We start from the raw sequence: 24,413 nt of genomic DNA on the forward strand, positions 1-24,413 counted from the left end.
GCCCTGCCCACTCTTCTTCTTGTCCAACCTGGTAGATATTATAAGCATACGGTAAGTTTATGGTAAGTATGTAAGTGTATGGTAAGTATATAAATTCCATTATTATTAAAGTCATGGCCATTTTCATAATTTCAAACATAAATACTTGCCTAGTGTACATGTCCCTGAGGGACTTGAACCAGGTCCACAGGTGGTCCTCCCTGATCCCCAGCTCTGTGGCCTTGATCTCCAGTATTCGTTGCCTCTTGGCCTTGTTCCTGTAATCTATTTTCTGGGAGTTCCACAGAAGTTCGTTATCGCGGAAAAACTCTACCAGATTATCCTCCACCGCCCGGTCCTGGATCCTGCAGTCCTTCCTCTTCTTCTTCCCTCTCGCTTCCATGGTTGGTAGGTCCTCATTAGGGTCTTCAGGGGGTGTCACACCTCGGATGGGCTCTTCTTCGTGCTGTCGTTCACTAGCAATGTCTTCGTCCAGAGGCTTTGCCTTCTTCTTACTTTCAGCATTTATCATCTTCTTACTTGCAGCAGCGGTAGTAGCAGAAGCCCCCCTCGCATCCTTACGTCGTCTAGGCAGCATGATGTTTACTGTTCAGAACAACTGAATCCACTGATTTTCCAGCGTTTTAGTCCCACGCTAGTCATGCGTCAGTCCCACGCTAGTCATGCATTAGTCACACGTTAGTCACACGCCAGATGTGTCCACCTTGCCCCAGATCGCTCAAAATTGAACGATTAGAACGTTCAAAGAACGTTGACCAGAACGTTATGGTGTGACGGGGCCTTAACATGCACTCTCTCACACACATGCTGTACACATCAGTTCCACATCTCCTGAACTAAATACCAAAAAGTATATGTCTCATGTCCCCTTTCCTCAGCCTTCATTTATAATCTTTTTTTGTTGTTTTTCTCCTTTCTTTCTGTCCCATTGTGTCACACTGACCTTTTCAGTCAGGTCTTAAGTGTGTAGAAGAAGTGTAACCTTTCTCGGGCCTTTGTTAACAACACTGTTTCCTACCTGTGTTCAAGGATGAATGGCCAGAACCAGTCTCACATAGTAGAGTTTCAGAGGGATGAGAGAGTATTTCATCACTGTCTGTCAGCAGTCTCTGACACACTGTATCTCTCTCTCACACACACACACGCACACACACACACACACGCACACACACCTGGGTAACCTCAGGGATCGGCGTTCTTTCTGTCATTATAGAAGCCCCCCATGAATGGTACATCAAAGCTGGCATGGCCTCAAAGACAAACATAAACACCCTAAACTCCTTTGACCTCATTCTATCACTTTTACACCTCTATTGGAGACATACCCAGGGCATGGTAGGGAAAGGTGTGTGTGTGTGTGTATGTGAGAGAGCATCACTTGTGCATGTGCTCCATTGACCTGCAAGTCTGTTGGTCAGAGCACTCAGGCAGGGAGAGGAGAATAGAGAAAGGCATGCTAAGCTATTGCATTAAAACCCATTAGCGCAGCACATCTCATTTATAAAAGATTTACAAATTAACAGCAGCTTCCATTCTTTTGTTCCCTCTCTCCCACAATCTCTAACATTACACGATCTCCTTTCCCCATCCATTCCTTTCTCTGATACATTCACTTATCCTGTACTTTTCCACACTTCCACACTGGAGAAAAGTTTGCAGACACGTACGCACACACATCCACACACACACACACTCCCTGCTGACTGCAGTGGTCTGTGGGCCTTGCTGCCATATCGGATCATGAGGTCTCAGCGGGCTCCTGCTGGTGAAGATCAGGTCACTGAGTGTCTGTTTCTCTGGATATCCCCTCCTACTGTGAGACCCACTCCCCCTCTCACTCACACACACACACACACACGAGACGAGCGTGGCAAGATGTGTGCATTTGTGTGTGCGTGTGTGTGTACAGCATTGTGTAAACCTTTTGGATGTTTGGTGCACTGACTCTGTGGTAGAATTCGCCTGAGTAGTCTACCCCCTTGTGACAGATTGTTGTGCTTTGAAAAGACATGGAGGATGAGGGCATCAGCTCAGTCTGAAAGTCTGTATGTCTGTATGTGTTTACAGCTCTCTCTGTGGGGTAAACTCCCTAAGGAGAGAGCGTGGGTGGAGACAGCAGCAGATATGGAGAACATTCTCTGGTGTTTTGGTGTACCCTATCTGTGACAAGCTGCTAAACGCATGCACATGTACAATTTGCTTGGCGGTCATATGATGCAGCATTCTCTTCAGAACATGGCATAGATCAGAGTGGTCTCAGACAAGACTGGTAGACACGTATGGTTCAGATCCCTACGAAACGTCACTCTGCAGAAACCTGTCTACAAAAGGTTCTGTAAAGACAGATCTACAAAAACATTCCGGTTGAGGGTGGAGGGGAGTGCTTCTGGATGGAAGTGTTGCTTTACCCAAAGCTCCTCCTTTCCTACAGCGTATGTCTTCACGGTCTGTTTTACCATGTCTGAGCACTGGAGGGGGTGCGATCCAGTAACTCAGGCCCCATCACACTATAACGTTCTGGTCAACATTCTCTGAATGTTCTGATCGTTCAATTTTGAGCATTCTAGGGCGAGGTGGACACATCTGGCATGTGACTAACACATGAGCGTGGGTGGGACGCATGAAGCGTGTAACAGCGACCAGTAAGACACCCCTGAAAACTATTAGCACTTTTGTGCATGTTCAAAACTTTTTTTTGGACCAGCGTTCTCCGCCGATCACCGCCGATTACCGCCGATAGCGTCACCAGCGTCCAAACAACACTCCTCTGGCGCTATACCAGCGACCATGGACGATTACCAACGTTTCCTCTAACATCATAGAACGTTGACCAGAACGTTAAGGTGTGACGGGGCCTTCAGACTAACAGCAAACAACTTTTCAGGAGGCTACTTTAAGCAACCAAGACAGGAATAACCCATAGGTCTCATAAGTAGTCCATAGGCAAGACTTCTGTTGTGCAGTATTTTCCGATAGTTTACTGGATTATAGTCAAAACGAAATTATTTATGGGATGGACAAAATAGGTCAGTTGATAGCCAGAGACAAAAATTAAATAAACAAACCAGAGCACAATTAAGTTAATTATAATATCAGGATGACAACATGCACTTTGATAATCACAATGTGCTCCAAATTGTCTAGCAACTTTTCCATCTACATTACCCACACTGTGGTCATTTGAAAGGAAAAGAAAACAGAGCAGATTTTGCTCCTCGGTAAAACCGTGTCTGTGTTTGCCTTTTTTGTTAACCAATTTCTGACCTTGCTAGCAGGACGATCTAGTTTCACAGAGCTCTAGAGTATGATACTAGGGAAAGCTCATGCTTTTCCTAATCGGCGCTAGTTAAGTAATCCTGCAAGAGTGCCAGCCAGTTTGTAAAGACGTAGCGGCAACTGAGCGCACCTAATTGAAATAATTGAAAGCGTTGCTTCGAAAGTCGAAATAACTGCAGCGAGAAAATAAGAAGGAACCAGACATTTTACTAAACCACATATATACAATACAGGTTCAAAAAAAGTCAAATACAACTCAAAGAACTCAAGGTGTCGCTGGACAGATGTTTGTTGCCTGATCCATGAAAATGTGTTTCAAGCAACGTGCACGCGCGGACCTTGAAAACTTCACAATCATTGAGGCGTTGTAGTACCTCATTCTCTCTCTCCCTCTCTCCCCAGCTAAATGCTTATAACCGGGGTAAGCGACTGCATTCTCTCCTGCCGTCGTCACTGAGGGATCGCCGGGGCGTCGGACTCCTGTGTGAACGCAAGGATGCGGTGCCGCAAGTTTGGTTCAATGGGGATCTATTTGTGGATGGTGTTTTTTTTCAAAGGTATGTCCGACGGTTCACTTTACTGAAATAAGCATGAGAACGTTTTTGGAATAGGTGACAAACTATTATCTGTCAAACCACCTTGGATGCAAGTTTTTAGTTATCCTGATGCAGGTCAGGACAGAGTAGCAGATGGGTCCAGTTGAAAGTTTTTAAGTGAAGGAAACTTGGTCGTGTCAGATGACCTTGTCTATACACAAATCTGAATTTCTTCACTAGCTTTTATTCACTGTATTTGGCAAAGTTATTTATCTGGTATAAGTAATGTACTTTTATTTCAATACAGATGCCGGATCTTATTTTTACCATTGATGTTTTCTAGCTGTATAGGCTTCTGATGTAATTAAAAATAAATGGTATTTTTGGGGTAATATCGTGACAGACCAAACACTTGAATGTGTTGCTTTTTATTTGATTTATAAAGGCACACTGCCACTAAATATATGGTACTGTGCATGAGTATGTATGCATGTGTTGCAATCTTTGTAATGTAATTTACTATTAATACCCCCACCTCCCTTTCTCCACACATACACACTCAGCAATAATGACATCAGGGTGCTTTACTTTATGCACTGTGACGCAGCAGTGGGACTTTACAAGGGTTTTGGCTCAGAATTGCCTGTCTCCAGCGTGTGTCTGTCTCTCAGCATAAACCTCCCTCTCGCTCTGTGTGTGTGTCCAATACACATCCAGATTGCCTGTCCTTAGCGATCCACTCCGTTCAGATCAACTGCTTGTCTGTGGATGGAGTATGGAAGAAGGGAGGGAGGGAGATAAGAAAAGAAAGAGACGTGATCTGTGTCACTAATATTACATGCAACTCTCTGTCATACTCTCTCCTATTGAACTTCAATGAGATGTCTGCTTAGTTTCCGAAGACCTTATCTGAGCGTCAGTGTATAAAGCAATGCTGTACCAGTTTTGTGTAATTCCCAAACATTTTACAACATATATTTGGATTAATCACTGCTGCTTCACTGTGTCCAAATCGACCTCCAGACGTTCTTACTAAGACGCATTGGGGAAAACAGATTGTGAGATTTGATTATGCAGATTATTTTTTTTCCCTATGAAACCCTGATTGTATTATTCATTCTTTTGGAAAAGGCTCAGAGATCAATACAATCTGGAGGAAACAGAGGATGGCACCTGTCCATAAACAACTCTGATTCCCATGCAACACCTCACTCTTTCTCCCCCCTTCTCTTTCTCCTCCTCCTCCTCCTACCCCTCCCTCTCTTTCTCTTTCTTCCATGGTCAGCAGTTGCTTCCTCCAGAATTCCTCATCTCTCACTTCCTTTAATCTGTAGTTTATGTAAATAGTCTCACCTCCCCCTCCTAGTGTTTATTGATTGAGTGTTTTTGCGGTTTCATATCATTCAGGCAGAATGTGGCGCCCGAGAAAAATCTTCCATGACCTCTACTCACTATGTGGCTTGCATACTGTAGAGCCCACATAGTCTCTTTTATACCCTGCCCAATGTTGACAGGTATACCCCATACATGATCTAACTAACTTTGAAGCAAGATCTTCACACACACACATCCCACAGTACAGTGGTTAGTTACATACATGCACTGTTGCCATGCTTGCATACAGGGCATATTCATACAGTTTCATGTAGCTGCACTGATGTGATGTTCAGATATAGGCTGCATTCGACTGTTGTGTCGTAGGTTTTAGCCCATGGATTAGGATTATACGATGTGTGTGAGTGCTGAGATGGAGAAATAGGGTCCGAGTGGGGTTGTATAGATTATGAAACACTCCTATATTATACCCCCCTCTAAATCCCCAACTCACAGCCACCCTCTAGCCCCCCCAGCCCCCAAGCCCCCTAGCCACCCCCGGGCCCCCCAGCCCCCTAGTCCCCCTAGCCCCCCGTCCCCCCAGCCACCCTCTAGCCCCCCAGCCCCTGTCCCCCCCGCCACCCTCTAGCCCCCCAGCCCCCTAGTCCCCCAGCCCCCTAGTCCCCCAGCCCCCTAGTCCCCCAGCCCCCTAGTCCCCTAGTCCCCCAGCCCCCCAGCCACACCAACCGGTCTTGTGGATGTTGAGTCACCTTTTGATTTAGATACAGATGCACAATAAGAGACATTTCAGAAAGTGCAGGATAGTACAAAACTAGTGACATTTGTTCATTCTATTCAGTGCAGTGGGCATATGTGATTCTACTAACATGTAGCATCCAGGGTAGCCCATAAGTACTTGGCCAGGGAGGGAAAGTTGGGAGTGGGGGGGGGGGCGTTCACCAGTCACACAGGGAAGATGAGGTGTTAACGAAGAGATACTCCCTCCTCAGCTGCTTCAGCATTAGCATGCACACACACTCACGCACACTTCTTCAATGCCACACACACACATACTCACACGTGTGCAGAATAGTAATCGTGGGGGCTACGACTTTAAAGTCTGAGTACATTCTGTGAACCCATGCTGAGACAAACGCATGCTCGCCTTCACCCACACAAACACATACAGTACACGCACTTACACAATAACGTGCCTATCAGCTATAGATAGTGACTGTGGGCCCTCATGTAAAATGGATGGACTTCTTGCAGCATTATTTAAAATCTCATCTCTGCTTTACTGTTCTTCTGCAACTTCCCTCCTCTGGCTGCCTCTTCTTTGTGTGTCCTTTAAACTGTTATCCCCTGCTTCTGAAACTCCCCTTTTCTGTCTATTTTTGTTTTCCTTTCTCCCCTCCTCCTTGTCTCTGGAACTTCTCTCTTTTTGGGATATTTGCAAATGTAACCAGTCTACCCTGCCTACCGGTATCTCCCCCCCCCCCGTCTCTGTCTGTCTCTCCGCCTTTTTATGGGCTGGGTATTGAATTAGGTCAGGGAGAGCAGTAGCGTGCACGGTTGTTATGACACAAAAGGAGGTGATGAACATCTGTAGCTGGTCTTCTCCTTCTGGCTCCATCGCTGCTGGAGGTTCCTGACCACCCACTGGAACACCAGAGAGTCTGCCTTCAGACGTACACTCCAAGGTTAACGCTTTAACTTGGTGGGTCAGATGTAATGTAATGTAATAACTGCGTGGCAGTCACAGTGGCATCGGGTTGGCTCTCACACTTAAGTTTGACCTCGAGTTTTGCTCGACGTGTTCTGGGATTCCTGTGAGTTGTAACGAGATCAAGGACTTCTATCTACACAGCGTTATGCTAGCTTATCATGCACTTAAGAGGTTACGATACACATTACATTACACACCCCTATTAATGAGCATGCCTACATCATTCAGAGCTGTTTAGTATTCATAACGGATCGTTTGACATTATCGCGACACAAGTCCTTTATTTCTTCACCTTGGGGCTGGTTTTCTGACAGGCAGTTAAAAGGACAGCCATGAAAGTCTAGGTCTTAAGTTAAAAAAAAAGAAGATAAATAGGACCCATTACTTATATCTGTCTGTCCTCTTATGTCTCCCCAGAGGGGATGTGCACGTATGAAGTGTGTGTGCGTGTATACACGTGTGTGCTTTTGAGTGTGAATGAAGTGTATCAGTCCTGGAGAATCTGAGGATTGAGGGTGCAGGGCTGGAAGTGTTGCCTGTTTCACCCCAAAGATGAGGGTCCTTAGAAATGTACCTGTTCAAATGAAACACTCGTTCTGTAAACACAGTAGTTTAAACCTTTGCGTAATATTTTTAGGGTTAGTTCCTAATCACCCTTTCACTTAGCACCACTAATGTTTCATACTCTCGTATTCTATTCTGTGCCCTGACATTCTGTACCTTGAAGTGTGTGTGTGTGTGTGATCGCATGAGTGAGTGTCTGTCTTCTGTCTATTCTTAGCCTTTGATGAACATCTCCCCACAGGGGTGTAATGCAGGCTGTGTTAGTCCCCTGGCTGGCTGTCCTCAGGGACTCAGCCCACTCTGGGGGCTCTGCCTGTGGGGACCCTGGCTCTGTTAGTCTGCCCTGCCATGGTGTCCTCTCCACAGGGAACCATGTGTGTATGGCCAGTCTGTCTGAGAGGGAATGGGTTTTGGCTCTGTCTGTGGCCTCTGTCTGAGCTGAAGCAGAGAGGGACACACATCTGAGATTGGTGACCCAGTAAACATTTACAGATGGGTTGTGTCGATTGAGTGCGTGTGTGTGTGTTTGTGTGTGTGTGAGTGCGTGTGTTTGCGAGCGAAACTGAGAAATGTACAACATAATGTGTGTTGAATTGTGGGGGTGAGAGAAAGATAGAGAGAGAATGAAAGAAAGCGATGTTAGTGTGCTGTCTCTCTCTGTCTGTGTGTTTGTGAGTGTGTATGGGTGTATTTGAGGAGCTACAGATTGTCTGAACTACAGTATACTGTGACTCTCTGCAGATGCTACCCAAAAGACAGACCCACTTTCCTAGTGCTTGAGGGGAGATCAGCCCAGTGTGAGGAACACATTATAACATGGACCATGGTCTCCTCACATCTACGCACACACACACCCATGAACATCACAATCAGTCTCTGGTTCCAAACACAATGTGTGAAATAAAGCAGAACTTCTACATCTATACACCCCATGTAGATGCCACCAATACATGTTTGGTTTCCAGACAAAATGCATCAATCCCTATTTTTTGCAACACCACTTTTGTTTGAAAGCGCTCATGTCGGGGTGCTTGAGGTCAAGGGAGAAAAAAGAGATGGGGAGGTGGAGAGATTATGTATGACGTGTTGTGAAAAAACGCACCCCGTAGTGCTAGAGATGGAGAGAGAGAGACACGGAGAGAGAGATGAGGCACAGATAGAGGATCAATGATTACTGTCGCTCACAGAGTAACAGATTGCACACAGACTTTATTGTGTGTGTCTGTGTGTGTGTGTGAGACAGAGAGATATCTTCTTGGAGAACTTTGGAGAAAGCTTTGCTATTTGAGTTTAAAAAAAGAATGGCATGCATGCAAAACACAGTATGTACACCCACCCTCCACACACAGGCATAAAAGTGTGTGAGAGAGGCCACAAGTGTAAGTGTAAGTGGAGATAGAGTTACAAAGAGCGAGAGACAGAGGGAGGGAGGGAAAGAGACAGAGAGGTAGTTTTATAGTGTTGGTCGTGACACATGTCGAGATGAATTAAGGCCAGATTAGGAAGTAATAGTTTACTGCCCTCTCCCTTTCTTACTGTATATCTTCTCCTCTTACACTGTGTTTCTGTCCATCCACTGGTTAGGGAAAGGAGCATTTCTTTCTTTTTTCTTTCTCTTTCTGTCTTTCCTTCTGTCGACCTGGCATGGCAGTCTTCTCATTTGTGATAGAGTTGGTGTGAAACAGACCTCAGTTTGAAGGATTGCGATGATTGTAAGGTGAGAGAGAGAGAGATCAGAAGTAAGGTCTTCGACTTCTTGGTTAATAACGGAGAAAGGTCATGGTATTTTACACGCCTTTGATCTACAAACATATGTGGTCGAGCGAGATGGAGTCTCTTTCACAGGGTTCGGTGTGAAACACAACTCATAAAGTATTACACAAAGCCTCTTGGATTACAACTGTATATCCCTTTAGAGTCCAACCTAAAGTGTGAATGTAAACAAGGATTTTTTCTTTCATCTCGTAAAGCAGCTCTGGAACTCCTGATACCTGTAAAAGACCTGCAATTTAATAGGTTGGCACTCAGACTCTTTTAATGAGCAAGAGAGACAGCAAGCTGAGGGTGGGGGGATGGATGAGTAGAATACAGAGATAGAGAGATGGAGATAGGTCCCCAGTAAATGTTCAATGAATGCTCTCGCCTTCCCTCCCCCCTTTCTTATTGTTGCCAGATGTTGCACCCCACTGTTCTTGGAATGGAGAACCCCTCTTTTTTTATATCACTTTAATTAGCTCAGAGAAAGAAAAACCCACAAACAAACCAACAACTAAGCGACAACCAACCAACACGGCATCCAACCTTGAGTCCCAGGTGGATGCATCTTGCTGCTTGTTTGCTGGTGAATTAAAGTTGGTTTAATAAGTTTTATTTTATTGTATTACATTACAGCTCTCAGAGCGATTCAGAAGGTTATTACAAGCGGGGATAGAGGAACTATGGCGGGGCATTTTCATCTGGCAATATTGACTTGATCAGTTTAGGTGTGTTTGTGCACCTCAGTTTATGTCTCACTCTATGATGGAAAACATTGGAGAAGGTGGTGGAAGATCTTCCGAACGCTGTTTTGTGTGATGATAACGTGGATAGATTGTAACAAGATTAGACAGGGTGTATAGATAGATGTGGTCTGTATGGATTTGCATATTTCCTCGTCTCCAGATAAAAGTACCGTAATACAACAGACTAATGCAGCCCCTCTACAAAGCCTGCATGCACCACACCATACATTCAATATTCATTTGTGTGCGTGAATGCTCTCACACTTTGTGTGTCAGATGTGTACTTTGTTAATAGGTTAGTGCATAAAAGATATGAGATTACCTGTAACAGTGGTCTGAATGGTTTATCAGGCGTGAAAGTGTGGTTTTGCTGTGGTGGGCAGCTTCCTCCTCCTGTCTCTGACCTCCAGCAGAATCCTGCTATAACTCACCCATCAGCAGGACTCCAGGCCAAAGAAACACACACACATTCACCCTACACACACACACACTAATCTCTTTCTCTTTTATTTTTGGAATCTTCTCTTGCTTTCTCACTTTCACATTTCTTCTTTGCTACTCTTTTCTGTTTTTCCCTCTTTGCTTCTCACGCTACCAGTGTGTGAGTGTGTGAGCGCTCGCATAAGTGGGTCCTTGGGTCCGCTGTGCAAAGAAATGTGTAAATGAACCCTGAACTGAGCCTGGTAATAAAGTGTCTAATACACTCTCTATAAACCCTGTCCAGATGTGGATCTCATATGTACCTAATGCTTCAATGTCCATTAGCAGTTGAACAACATTATGTCAATTAGACAGGTGCTTGCGGTAGTCTTTTTCCCCCTTTTTTCTAAATATCACTCCCATTGCCCGACACCGTACCCAGAAACAAGCTAAATAAGAGGAGGAAGGGATTGGGGATACACTTGGAAAGACTAAAAGAAGAGAGGAGAGAGGGCACGGAAGGAGGATGTACAAAGAGAGAGAGGGGGGGGCGGCACTGGGCCAAAAAGCACATCATCCTAATCACTGTTGACCCAGTGGAACCTTCAGGATGAAGCACACGCCATGCCAACTCAACACCCCACCTTCAGGAGGGAACATCTCACCAACACCAGCTCTCCCCCTCAGCCTTTTTGTGTCCTAATTGGTTTCCTTGCTCCATTGTTCTACGACCTTTGCCATCACCTAAAGACTTTCGCCTCATGGACCCGCTTATAAAATAGGCGAATGTGTGCAAAATCCCTCAAAACCTTTCAGAAACGTTACGCTTGTGCCAGTAAGGACATTTTATCAGGCCAGAAGAAAAGGTACTTAACTGCTGAATTGGAATGCAGCCTTTACCTACAGACCATATTCCTAACCACAGCCTAGGACCTTCAGTGCAGACACATTCTTTATCTCTAGTACCTAACCGTGCTTATGGGATCACTTGATTAAAGTGCTTTTCTCTGGAGCATGCTCATTTGACCGACTTGGGCAATTTATGTTTCTCTATAAAGGGAAATTGAGTGTGTTTTCTTTCCTCAGGTTCTCTTCAGGGGGAGTATCAGCGCAGGCTGTACAATGAGCTGATGGCCAACTATAACCGTCTGGAGAGGCCAGTGGTCAACGACTCCTCGGCCATCCTGGTCGAACTAGGAATGACACTGCTGCAGATCATAGATGTGGTAAGTGTGAGTCTGTGTGCATGTGTGAGTCTCGTGTATGTGTGTAAGAGGGCTAGTCTGATATAGTATGTGATCTGGTTCATGGGCTAGTAGTCTGGTTTGTTCCTGAGCTCGAGTTTGGGGCTAGTCTGGTGTAGTCTGTGTTGTAGTTCTTGGGATAGTCTGTGCTGTAGGCCTGGGGCTAGTCTGGTGTAGTCTGTGCTGTAGTTCTGGGGATAGTCTGTGCTGTAGTTCTGGGGCTAGTCTGTGCTCTAATCCTGGGGCTAGTCTGCAGGGCTAGTTCTGGGTCTAGTCTTTGCTCTAGTCCTGGGGCTAGTCTGCAGGGCTAGTTCTGGGGCTAGTCTGGTCTAGTCTGTGCTCTAGTCCTGGGGCTAGTCTGCAGGGCCCAGATGGTGAGAGGCCCAGGGGTCCTGACTGGCACTCGCTCAATGCATGATTTAACCCTGATTGGCTAACCGGACGAGCACAGCTGCCTCCGCTCCACTGGGTATCGTGTGCGAGTGTGTGTGTGTAAGCGAGTGTGTGTGTTCACACGTGTGTGGATGTGTGTGTGCATAGTGTACAAGTAGTGTGTAGACGCCCAGCTTACCACAAAAATAGTTATGCAATGTTATCAGCAGTCCTTTGTGATCCATGTCCCTGATAGTACATGAGGCTAGCTCACCTTCTCCAGCTTTCAGACAATAGCAAGGCTGCCTAATTTGCTGTCAGACCCTATTCAAAGGCAGGAATGTTTCTAAATCGCTGAGTGTGATCTCAGCTGGTATCGCAGTTTCTGATTAGCATAGTCCATTTACAGATACTGCAACTGGTCAGGCTAGCACAGTCCATACAAGCTACAATGTGACTAAGCTGAAACCTAGCAAGAATTTCTGAGAAAAGAAAGGAGGAACATTTTGATATCTGTTAATTGCTTCCTAATTACTCTGCCAATTAAATCTGTCGATGTGTACTTTGTCACGCATGTGAATTCCGCAGACTTTGATTGTCTCTCTGTTCCCCATACTGTAGATATTTGTTACAATAAGTAAGTCAGCAAGAAACATGGAAAGACTTGTGTGGCTTTTGTGATCTACTCTGGTATGATGATGAAATGTGTGTAGGTGTGTTACCAAATGGTAAAGTATGAGAACACATTTGTTTTGCAGTACATCAATGGACCTTTAAATATTGCCTCTTCACAAATTGCCAACATTTTACCCAAATGTTATTGCTCCCACCCAACCACACCCATGCCACCCACTATCTGGCTTCAGGTTTGAAAAACACATACAAACACACATACACAGACATTTAAATTGTGACATTGACCCAGAGCACAGCAGAAAGAAAGCGAGGAGAACAGTTGAGAGAGCCAAGCCTGTTTGACGTGTCGATCTAACACAGCAGTTGAGCTAGGGTTGGCCCCTCTTCCTCAGATGAAGCTGTTTGTTTCAGCTCTGGCTCCTCCACAGCCATGCCTCTGCTCTTCGTTTTTGCTGTTGTTTAGGTCCATAGGGCTTGTTGTTTTAGATTTAAATAGGGCACCTAATATGTTTGATGTCTTCACTGAACCTAATGCAAAGGAAAGAACTGGGGTTACATAAATCCAGTTTTAGAGACGTTTCACAGCTCAGTTGTTCTGCGTTGCGTTGAGGCATGCACACACATACACGCACATACACACACACACACACACACACACACACACACAAACATTCTTGTTTCTACTGTAGAACAGTATCATATTATACTGACCTATTCTTGTCTTTCTTTTTTTCCTTTATCAGGATGAGAAGAACCAAGTCTTGATGACAAATGCCTGGTTGCAGCTTGTAAGTGCAGAGGCTTGTGTGTGAACAGACGTGCTTTTGTATATACAGACATGCTTTTGTATATACAGACATGCTTTTGTATATACAGACATGCTTTTGTATATACAGACATGCGTTTGTATATACAGACATGCTTTTGTATATACAGACATGCTTTTGTATATACAGACATGTTTTTGTATATACAGACATGCTTTTGTGTATACAGACATGCTTTTGTATATACAGACATGCTTTTGTATATACAGACATGCTTTTGTAAATACAGACATGCGTTTGTATATACAGACATGCTTTTGTGTGTCTTCACAATCAGCCAGGGACACTGGGCACTTTACAGTTTGCATCTAATTAACAACCGCCTTCCATTAGTCACTCATTGATTGGACACCGCAAGCCTTTCTGCCATGATACCCACATTACAAAATCATCCCAACAATTCTGGCCATCCAATCAGCCAATCACAATATCTTATCCAATAACTCTGTGTTTATATTAGTAATTTGCAACTTTGGCTTTGGTTTGCTTAACTACACTTGGGGGGGTTTGGCCCTGGCACCCAGGCAGATGACAGAGCCATATTAATGACAGTTAGCTGTGGTGCTGTCAGGAGAGAGAGAAAAGACATCTGTCATAATGGTTCAACTGACAGACAGCTCTGGAAGGGAGCAAATCTCTTGTGTACATTTTTATTTTTTGTTTGTAATTTTCTCTCTTTCCCTATTTTTTTTCTTCTTTTTCTCGCTCTCTTCATCCTCTCTCTTTCCCACCCTTTCTCCCTGCCACCAGTACTGGACAGATGTTTATCTGAGCTGGAACCCAGAACAGTACCCCGGGGTTCAGAACCTGCGCTTCCCTTCCAGCCAGATCTGGACCCCTGACATCCTGCTCTATAACAGGTCAGAACTTGTCGGCATCCCTTGTCTTCTCATCGCCCTCTCCTCCTCTCATCCTCTCTCCTCCTCTCATCCCCTCTCCTCCTCTCATCCCCTCTCCTCCTCTCATCCCCCTCTCCTCCTCTCATCCCCTCTCCTCCTCTCATCCCCCTTTCCTCCTCTCATCCCCCTCTCCTCCTCTCATCCCCCTCTCCTCTCCTCCACTCATCCCCTGCTGTCATCCCTTCTGGCTCTGCTGTCATCCAAAGACCTACAAGAGGTCAGGCCCAGTCAGTCTCTGCTCTCGTCCCGTCTCCACTGTCCTCTTTCACTTCTCCACATGTGACCCGTATTGTTCCTCAAGTCTGATCCACTGCACTCTGCATATCAACCCCTTCTTCACCCCTTTCCTCCCATCCTTCTCTCCTGACCTGTTCCTACAGAGTTCCTGTCACATTTCTCAGTCAATGGAAACTGATGACATTAAGTATATCTATGTATAATCTCTGTTTTGTCGGTTGGCAAAAGTAATCTCCTAGAAGAAGAATTTGTTAGTGTTGGCGGGGTCTGACTGGGGTGTGATTAACAAACCAACAGCACAACCTGACTACAATCACAGCACCCACCTCTATAGGATTAGAGGGAACACAACAGTGATTTGGGAATTAATCTGTATCTTTAAAAGCCCTGCTTTTACAATGGAGATTATACTCTCACTTTTTCTCTCTCTCTCTCTCTCTCTCTCTCTCTCTCTCTCTCTCTCTCTCTGCCTTGTTACACAAACAAACGCACACACACACCCATGGTCGTCTCCGACTTAATCATCAGATTTTTGTATAAATGGAATTACATAGGTATGTCATAGATAGGGTTAACTTCAGTGAGTGCTTAACAGATCTCAGTGAAATCCTGAATTAGAAGAATTTAATTAGAAGAATCATTTTTACAGCAGGTCTTCTAAGGGTCCAACAGCCCCAAAGGACAGCTAGAATTTACTCTCTCCTACAATGATACACTCAGTGGACACACACATGCATGACCAGATTCATTATTTCCTGATGAGCACATACAAAATCACCTACACACACAAATACGCACACGCAGAGAAACCTAAACACACATGCTCTGGCTCTCACACACAAACACATTTTAATGGTGCAACTCACACCATTAAACACCTAACCATCAGTGTGCAACCAATAACACGCCAGCATGGCTGTAGTGAATAGCAGAGGAATCCAGACTGATTAGTATGCTTTTCAGACGAGAGCGTCTCCCTGGCCCATTGTTCTCTTCTATTGTGTGTAATGCGAGGTTAATGGCTCAGTTTAATATCATGAGTGCTGGATCAAAAAAAGCCCATTTCCAATATGGCATGCATTAAGGAGCACACAAGTGCAGATGACAGGAAATGACACACCCACTCATGAAGGCGCAGAAAAACAAGCTAAACAACGTGTTGACTGTTGTTCATTCATTCATTGCTTTCAAAACTAACTCATCTTGTTGTGAGTTCGTTTCAGGGATGACAAGGCTGTCCAAAATGTCTCAGACATGTTTTTCTATTGTTTTCTTTACAGAATGTTGGTGAGAGTATGTGTACGTTGGTTAGATTATGATTGTTGTTGGCTATTCTGACAAGTAAACTCATACACAGAAGCACAAACTCACAAACAGTTCAAACAGCATAAACGTCACCCCCTTATGTTCTCACACACACACACACACACACACACAAACACACACACTAATAAGAATCACCTTTTTTGAGTTGGTGTCTCCTGGAAGCCTGGAGTGGTCAGAGGACAACGTAAGAGAAAGAGAGACAGCTAGATAGAGAAACAGAACAGAGAGAAACAATGACTGAGAAAGAGACAGAGATACGCACGCCAGTGGTCTCACCTCACAGCAGATCAGTCAGACCAAGGACAGCCACCACCCAGCTTAGGTTGATGAGATGCTGCTTACATACACATCGTGTCATTGTCCCTTCTGACCTACAGAACTCTGCAAGAGGACGGAACACTAACAGAATCTAGCACAAAGTAGGCTACATCCAAATCATTACCCAGGATTGATTGAGCTTTTCTGATGTGAGGTACCTATCTACAGTAATAGTGTAACATGCTCTTCCAATGCTTACCCTATAAAGCAGACTTGTAACATGTATTTGATTCAGTACAGAGACAGTCCACATAAAGCTAAACACAAACAGTACTGCAGATATAGAGTCTAAATCCCCACCTAGAGTGTGTGTCAACTAGACTGATGTTTCCAGAGAGTGACCTGACTAATTGCTGTTTTAATTGAGTTTGACTGGGTGTCAATAGATCTGGTGATAATAATTGTCTGGAGTGTTTGTGTGTGCTTAGATCTAATACCTGAGCTAAATTATAGTAGACAACCAGGGATACACAGCCTGCTGCTGTCTAACTAGCAAATACTGGTCTCCATCTGTTTGTCAATACCAGAGATGTGGGGTGTGGGCTGTGTGTGTGTGCAGGTGCGAGTGTGTGATTTTTCAAACATTGCTTTAACCCATGATTAAGAATGGGACTGTTAGGTAAGCAAGCATGCTGTGTTTCAGAGAGGGGCAAGATCATCCCTCTCATCACCTCTCAGCCTCGCTGCAGCACGCTCTCCCCTCTTGCTTGACTTTCCTCTACCTGCCTCTTATTCTTTTCATCTCCTTTCATCTCTGTAGCATGTTGTCCACAGTATTTATGGTTATTTTTGTTCAAAGATCCTGACGAGGTCTTGTTTCCAGTCAGTGCAGCAGAGATCAGTGGGTGGAGGTGTACTGGGTGTCCTGCTCCTACTGTACCCCGGGGCTGTCTGACGAGATGCCTGTGAGTCACAAGATGCCTGTGACCCCAGGGCTCTCTGGACACATCAGCATTGATGTTCATGAGTGACATGCATGGATAACTCTGGCCTAACCCTAACACAGGATGGCATCAGCCATTCCCCCTCTTCTCGTTCTCTCTCTCTCTCTCTCTCTCTCTCTCTCTCTCTCTCTCTCTCTCTCTCTCTCTCTCTCTCTCTCTCTCTCTCTCTCTCTTTCTCTCTCGCTCTCTCACCCTCACTCTCCCTCACTCTTTCCCACCCTCTCTGCTCTGCTCCCCAGGGAATGTTCTTTTCCCTTCTCTTAGGGGTCTTTTCTTTTCTCTAGCTTCTGCTTCCCTCTGTGTTTTGCTGTAGCCGTATCTCTTTTCCTTTTCATTTCTCACAGCTCCCCTTTAGCGGGTTGTGTGTGTGTATGTGTGTGTGTGTGTGTGCCTGTGTGTGGGTGTGTGCCTGTGTGCGTGACGGTACAGGAGGCGGGAGATCCAGGTGTTGAGTGAGGAGACAGGACAGTATGGTGACTCACCTCCCTGGGTACAGGAACCTGTCACTACCTCCATTGTTGGTCCACTTCCTCTGTGTCAGCCAGACTCCTTGTCCCCTCTCCCTGTCCCAGCATGTCTCGGACGTTTTGTGTCTGCCCTGTGTGTGTGTGTCTGCCCTGTGTGTGTGTGTGTGTCTGCCCTGTGTGTGTGTGTTTCTAATGTGGGGCCCCCACTCTGTTCTCTCCCAGGGCTATCACCTGGCCTGTCATATGTGAGTGTGTATGTATCCTTATGTAAGGTGTGTGTCTCTCCTGTGGGCTTGTTTGTGAATGTGTGTTCGGTCTGAAAACATCCTGTCTTTCTGTGTTTACGAAACCTTTCTGATTTACCTTTTTGCCTTTTACGTAGTGACAGTGGAAATGTGTGTTCTTTATGTTAACACACATACACACTATACATTAGCTTATGTGTGCAAGTGCTGATTGCAGCGGTAGAGCAGACAGGCATTCTTATACAATAAAGCTAGACCCTGAATAATTCAATGCTGCCGGCGACACAGCTTCCTCCGTGCGTCCCCAACCTTCTGCCCTATCTCCTGCCTCACCCACTCTCCACAACAGCACCCACAATAGACATGAATTACACTACTAAACCTTGAATAGATCATTGAATGTGATCGGGTGAAAGGACAAACTCGAGAGAGGAAAGAAGGGAGAGAAAAGAGGAATGCGCTAAACCTCTCCAGGCAGGGCAAGCTTTCTTTTGTCCGTCTGACAAGTGTGTGAGTGCTTCAGAGGGTCTTCCTTATCTCTCTTAGAGGCTTCTGGCTGTGGTGTTTGGAGGATAAGTGGCTGTTGATAGGGGTAAGAATGTATCTGTCAGTCAGATGCTTGAATGGGTCTTCACTGTCTATGGGCCAGTTAGGAAGGGAGGGGCTCATTATGTTTAAACTGGGCCGTCAGAGAAGGACAGGAGGAAGAACACAATCCCTTCCACATGTTCAAGCTCCCTGTGCACGACCCCGTCAACCATTACATTAAGGATGTAACGTCTGTTACAATGACTTCTTCAGTTTCCCAATGTGTGTGTGTGTGCGCCTCAATGTGTGTGTGCTTCTACGTGTGTGTGCTTCTATGTGTGTGTGTGTGTGACAGGAGAAGACCATGCAGCGTGAAGTTGGCACACAATGCTGTTGGCACTAAGTGGGTTTCTATGTACCATACTCATACACAGGTTTAGTCTCATCTCAGGATCTGCCTGAGATGAGATGTGTGTGTGTGTGTGTCACGGTACCGTATTTGTTCTTCAAGTGCCCAGAGGCTGATAAAATAACCATTTTATGAAAGAGTAGTGGATAGTGGCCTTGGGTTCGAATTTGTGCCTTTTGGTGTGTACGTGTACTCATCTGTGAGTATTTGTGTACTGTACATATGCAGGCTTGATGGTGCTTAACAGTTTGCTGAAAACGAGTGTAAATATAATGTTGCCTTTTAAAAGTAACTTGACTGTTCTACTGCAGGGGACTGTAATTGGAAGTATGCTTATAATCTTGTTTTCCTCTCTGTCTCAATGCATGTATCATAGCAGCTCGCCAGAACGCGACATAGTTTCACCTGGGTGGGCCAGAGGTGGCCTTATCTTGGGCTTGTAGCCTTTTTTTGCCTAATTTTCCAGGCAATAATTGAATGTGTAGTTGTGATTTTCTCCATGTCGGTGCTGGTATGAAAACTGTCTCAGTCATTTTCCAACCCCTCCCCCATCTTCCTCTCCTCTTTCTTCCTCTCCTCCTTCTTCCTCTCCTCCTTCGTCCTCTCCTCCTTCCTCTTCTCCACAGTGCCGATGAGCGCTTCGACGCCACCTTCCACACCAACGTGCTGGTGAACGCCTCGGGCTACTGCCAGTACATTCCGCCGGGCATCCTGAAGAGCACCTGCTACATTGACGTGCGCTGGTTCCCCTTTGACGTGCAGAAGTGCGACCTCAAGTTTGGCTCATGGACCCACAACGGCTGGTTGCTGGACCTGCAGATGCTGGACGTGGACATATCTACATATATCCCCAATGGGGAGTGGGACCTCGTAGGTATGGAGCAGAGCAGAGACTTAGAGGTTGAAGCGCTATGTTTACTCTACACTTTCTCTTTCCTTTTTTCTCGTTCTTTGTCTCCCTCTCCAATGGCCACACACACGGTTTCTTTCTCTCAGTATATCTCTCTTCAAACAGCTCAGAAGTGGCTCTCCTCAAACTTGAACTCCCTTTCTCTTTTTCTCCCTTTATTTCCCTCTTTCTCACTGGCTCCAGCCTGTCCAATCTGTCCTGTCTGTCACTCTGTGTATCTCCTATTCTGTCAACACTGACAATCTCTAGTGTATATTTGTCCGTTGCCACAGTCTCTCTCTCTCTCTCTCTCTCTCTCTCTCTCTCTCTCTCTCTCTCTCTCTCTCTCTCTCTCTCTCTCTCTCTCTCTCTCTCTCTCTCTCTCTCTCTCTCTTGTTCTCTTTCCCCCTCTCCCTCTCCCTCTCCCTCTCCCTCTCCCTCTCCCTCTCCCTCTCCCTCTCCCTCTCCCTCTCCCTCTCCCTCTCCCTCTCCCTCTCCCTCTCCCTCTCCCTCTCCCTCTCCCTCTCCCTCTCCCTCACTCTATCCTCCTCTCTCTTTCCTTCACTCTCTATCTGTGTCTCTGTCTCACTTTGTCACAGTGGGGATGTGTCACACTTTTTAGGATAGGGAGTAGAGGAGTTGGGACAGTTGGCCTGGCCAAGACAGTCCCATCTGCGATAGGAAGGGGGGGTGTCCCTGAGGTGGAAGCTGGATATTTGTTGGGGGCAGACAATAGTTGACATATGAAAATAAAGAGCAAGATATTCTTTTCAACCTGTGTACCATATGGAAAATGGCACTGTCTACCAAATAGCACCCTGGATACCAATGTGTGTACCTGTGCATGCGGGTGCTTGCGTATGTGTGTTTCTCTCGGTGCCCAGGAGTGCCAGCCAAGCGTAACGAGCTGTACTATGACTGCTGTAAGGAGCCGTACCCTGACGTTACCTTCACGGTGACCATGAGAAGGAGGACGCTGTACTACGGCCTGAACCTGCTCATCCCCTGTGTGCTCATCTCTGGGCTGGCCCTGCTGGTCTTCCTGCTGCCCGCTGACTCTGGAGAGAAGATCTCTCTGGGTGAGGAACCAATCAATCAGCTAGTAGCTTAGCCGACCAACCACAAAGTAGATATACTTGTCACCAACCAATCAATCAACCAATCCATCAACCAATCCATCAACCAATCAATCAATGTAGCTCAGCTTCAACCGTGAATCATAAATTCCATTAATTGTGGAATATCATCAGTTGGAATCCATCTTGTTAATTTCAGAATTCTGATTTGACAAATAGATCGCTATAGCTGCAAACTTCTCAGTGTTTTTGTGGAATGTTTGCAGCAGATCTTTAGTGTGTCAGATGAGTGTGTCTAACAAATGGATTTAGTCGCGTGGATATAACTGATCACTTACGTAACTGATTCCACGAATAATTTCAAACATGGATGAGTTTGATAATCCCATTTCATATTTCTCGCCCCCTCCTCTCTCTCTCTCTCTCTCTCTCTCTCTCTCTCTCTCTCTCTCTCTCTCTCTCTCTGTCTGTCTGTCCAGGTATTACTGTGCTACTGTCTCTAACGGTCTTCATGTTATTGGTGGCTGAGATCATGCCGGCTACCTCTGACTCTGTGCCTCTCATTGGTAGGTTATTTTTCATGTGTATGAAAGTAAGTCAGAGAGAGAGAAAGAATTGGAGAGAAAGAGCAATACACAGTATATACTGTGTGTGTATGTAAGTGTGTGTGTGTGTGTGAATGTATACATATATATATATGGAGAGAAATGGACAGAGATAATATAAAAGTAATCGTCAGAGTTACAGAGAGTTGAGGAAGTAGAGTCAAGATGTGTGTGTTCCTCCTAGAGTCTATAGTAGAGTTTGCTTTGACTTGCCGTGTATTAACTTGTCAAACACACTGTCAGACCCAATCTCTTCAAAATCGGAATTTGTAAGTGTGTGTGTGTGTGTGTTTGTGTGTCTGAGAATCAGGATGATGATTCTGTCAACATCATTAGTGAGTCGTGACAAGACAGGCTTCCCAGTAGAGAGGGAAAAGAGGAAAAGAGAAGAGCAGAGGCCAGGAATGATGGATGGATGGCAAGAGAGAGGTAGAGATGGATACCCCTTTAGGGGTGAAGTTCTGAGAGAGACACTTCAAAGGCTTCTGATGCTGTTGGGAGCTGCTGATGTCACAGGCGTGATAGGAGGCTAATGCAGCTGCCAACCAACTTTACTTCAGGCTAACCAAGTGTGTGTTTGTGGGATAAGTTTCCATAAAGGTATCCACGGTATCTATTTAAAAGTATAATTACATCTACCTAACGGCAAAGTAGTTATGAAAGAAAGATTTCATACATCACAAGTTGGTTAGTGAATTTGGCTTTGTGTGTGTGAGTGTGTGTGCTTGATTCCATTGAGTTAACAGAGCATGTTCCCTGTTAAGAAATGCTTCATTAGTCTGTGTTTATGACGTATCAATACAGAAACCACTCTGTTTTTATTTGTCACTGACCACAGGAAAGCTCTAGTGCTTAAAAGCTCCTAGGAGTCAAATAAAGGTGAATCATACCACAGCATTGAACTACATGGAATTCACATAAAGATTACTCGTAAGACTTTATACCGTTACAGTACAGGCCAGTAGACAAATACAAATAAATCAAGCCATCAACTGAATGCAAAGTATGTGTGTGCACACACATGGGTTATAGTAGTCGTCTGTAAAATCTGAAATAAAATGCAGAAGGTATTTACTTTGGGGAGTGGTGATGTGCATCTCAGTAGTAGCAGATAAGATGTCCTCTAAAGTGTCGATGCCAGCACCTTGCTCTGGGTCTCACTCTAACTGGCTTATAATAGTTTTGTGTGTGTGTGGGTGTGTGGGTGGGTGCATGTATGTGCCTGCAGTAGGTAAAGTAGGTCTCTGCGTGTGTGTGTGTGTGTGTGTGTGTGTGATGCTGACTTGCCCAGATGGACAGTGTGCAGTAAGTGAAGGACAATGACAGTCAGCAGTCTGCCAGTCCACAGGGGCACCACTGCCCAGACTGTCCAACACTGGGCTCTTTCAGTCCAACTCCCCCAAACTCCCGTCCAACATAGAGGCCTCATCAGGTGCAATTACAATCCTCACTTGTGACAATTTGCTGTCATTTGCTGAGTACATTATAAAAGACCAATGATATTACGCCAGGAACTTAATTCTCCTCCTCCTCCTGTCCTCCTTCTACTCTCCTCCTCCCTCCTCTGACCAAGAGCAATCCCACTCCCTGATAACCCCACTTTGACCCTTGCCCTTGGCGGTTGTCTGAAGACTTTAGAAACTGTTGGCTAGAGACAGAGATGTGGAGGGACGGAGGAGGGAGGAGAGGACGGTGGGCTAGCCTACGAGGGTGATGGATTTGGTGGTTAGGGTTAGTTTACACTCAGCTGGAGCTCCCTCCCCCTGCTTTTCCTCCTGCCCTTCTCTGACCCCCCTTTTCCCCTTCTCTGACCCCCCCTTCATTCTGAAAAATTCTGAAAGAGCGAGAGAAGTCAGCCTCCACAGTCAGCAGCAGGAAGACTGTCAATGTTTTATAAACTGTGCTTAGAATATAATGTATATAAAGGTGATATATTATACAGTGATATGTACTTTTTATTTCTTTTGTTGTTTTGTAGCCCAGTACTTTGCCAGCACCATGATGATTGTGGGTATGTCTGTGGTGGTGACAGTTATAGTTCTGCAGTTCCACCATCATGACCCACGAGGGGGCAAGATGCCTAAGTGGGTGAGTGTCTGTCAGAACCATCTTGATGTTCTTCCTCGATGATTTTTCATTATTGTCAATATTGCCATAATCTTCATCTTCCTCTTTATCATCAGCATCGTCAACTCCTTTTCACAATGTCTCACTCGCCCATCATCATCCTTGTGTTCTTAATCACCTCTCATCATCATCACCCTCATCCTCATCATCTCCCTCATCCTCATCTTCATCCTCGTGGCACTGTGTGTGCTCCATCCTCTCTGACTTCGCGTGGTATCTCCGCAGGTCAGGATAGTTCTCCTCAACTGGTGCGCCTGGTTCCTGCGTATGAAACAACCCGGTGAGGAGCGCAGGCGTGCCGGCTACAAGTACCGCCACCCTCCGCAGCACCACTCCAGCGCCAGCTCCATTGAGTTGGGAACCCTGCCCGGCCTCTCTGTGCCCCTCTCGCAGCCCGTCTGCCCTCCCTGCCCCACAGGCACCTCCAACGGCAACATGAGCCTCTACTACAGCTACCCCTCCTGCCCCCCCTCCAGTGACTCAGGGGTACTGTTGGGGCCGCCCCAAGCCCACAGCTCCACCCGGGAGGGGTTGGAGCTACCTGGGAGCGGCTCCAGTGGAGGAATAGGCCTGGGGGGCATGGGAGTGGGGTTGGGGATTCCCCCCCCAGAGGTGCTGCGTATCCTGGAGGAGGTGTCCTACATCGCCCAGCGCTTCCGCAGCCAGGACGAGGAGGAGGCCATCTGCAGCGAGTGGAAGTTTGCGGCGGCGGTGGTGGACCGCCTCTGCCTGGTGGCGTTCTCGCTCTTCTCCATCATCTGCACCTTCACCATCCTCATGGCGGCGCCCAACTTCATTGAGGCCGTCTCCAAAGACTTCACATAGATGCCCGTGACAGTGTGATGGAAGCGGAGGATATAGGGAGGGAAGGAGGGAGGGAGGGAGGGAGGGAAAATGAGGAATGACACAGGAAATGGGTGGCAG

General features: G+C 45.9%; 1 protein-coding gene across 1 annotated transcript; it reads left to right on the forward strand.

Moving 5' to 3' along the window:
- Nucleotides 1–204: 204 nt before the first annotated feature.
- On the forward strand, nucleotides 205–24,330 carry LOC146302308 (neuronal acetylcholine receptor subunit alpha-7-like). Its single transcript, XM_084676785.1, has 10 exons — nucleotides 205–387; nucleotides 3,679–3,833; nucleotides 11,427–11,566; nucleotides 13,336–13,380; nucleotides 14,170–14,279; nucleotides 19,419–19,666; nucleotides 20,566–20,760; nucleotides 21,237–21,323; nucleotides 23,341–23,450; nucleotides 23,715–24,330. The coding sequence occupies exons 2-10, from the start codon at nucleotides 3,773–3,775 to the stop codon at nucleotides 24,312–24,314; spliced, it is 1,596 nt and encodes a 531-aa protein (XP_084532911.1). The 5' UTR covers nucleotides 205–387; nucleotides 3,679–3,772; the 3' UTR covers nucleotides 24,315–24,330.
- Nucleotides 24,331–24,413: the final 83 nt, after the last annotated feature.

The sequence above is a fragment of the Hypomesus nipponensis genome, chromosome 1, assembly GCF_054491055.1.
Source record: "Hypomesus nipponensis isolate SF chromosome 1, ASM5449105v1, whole genome shotgun sequence".
In the NCBI taxonomy this organism is placed as follows: domain Eukaryota; kingdom Metazoa; phylum Chordata; class Actinopteri; order Osmeriformes; family Osmeridae; genus Hypomesus; species Hypomesus nipponensis.

Coding starts and splice junctions, on each gene's coding strand:
- LOC146302308 (XM_084676785.1), top strand. CDS start 3,773: ATGCGGTGCCGCAAGTTTGGTTCAATGGGGATCTATTTGTGGATGGTG. Junction 3,834..11,426: donor GATGGTGTTTTTTTTCAAAG/GTATGTCCGACG, acceptor TTCTTTCCTCAG/GTTCTCTTCAGGGGGAGTAT. Junction 11,567..13,335: donor TGCTGCAGATCATAGATGTG/GTAAGTGTGAGT, acceptor TTCCTTTATCAG/GATGAGAAGAACCAAGTCTT.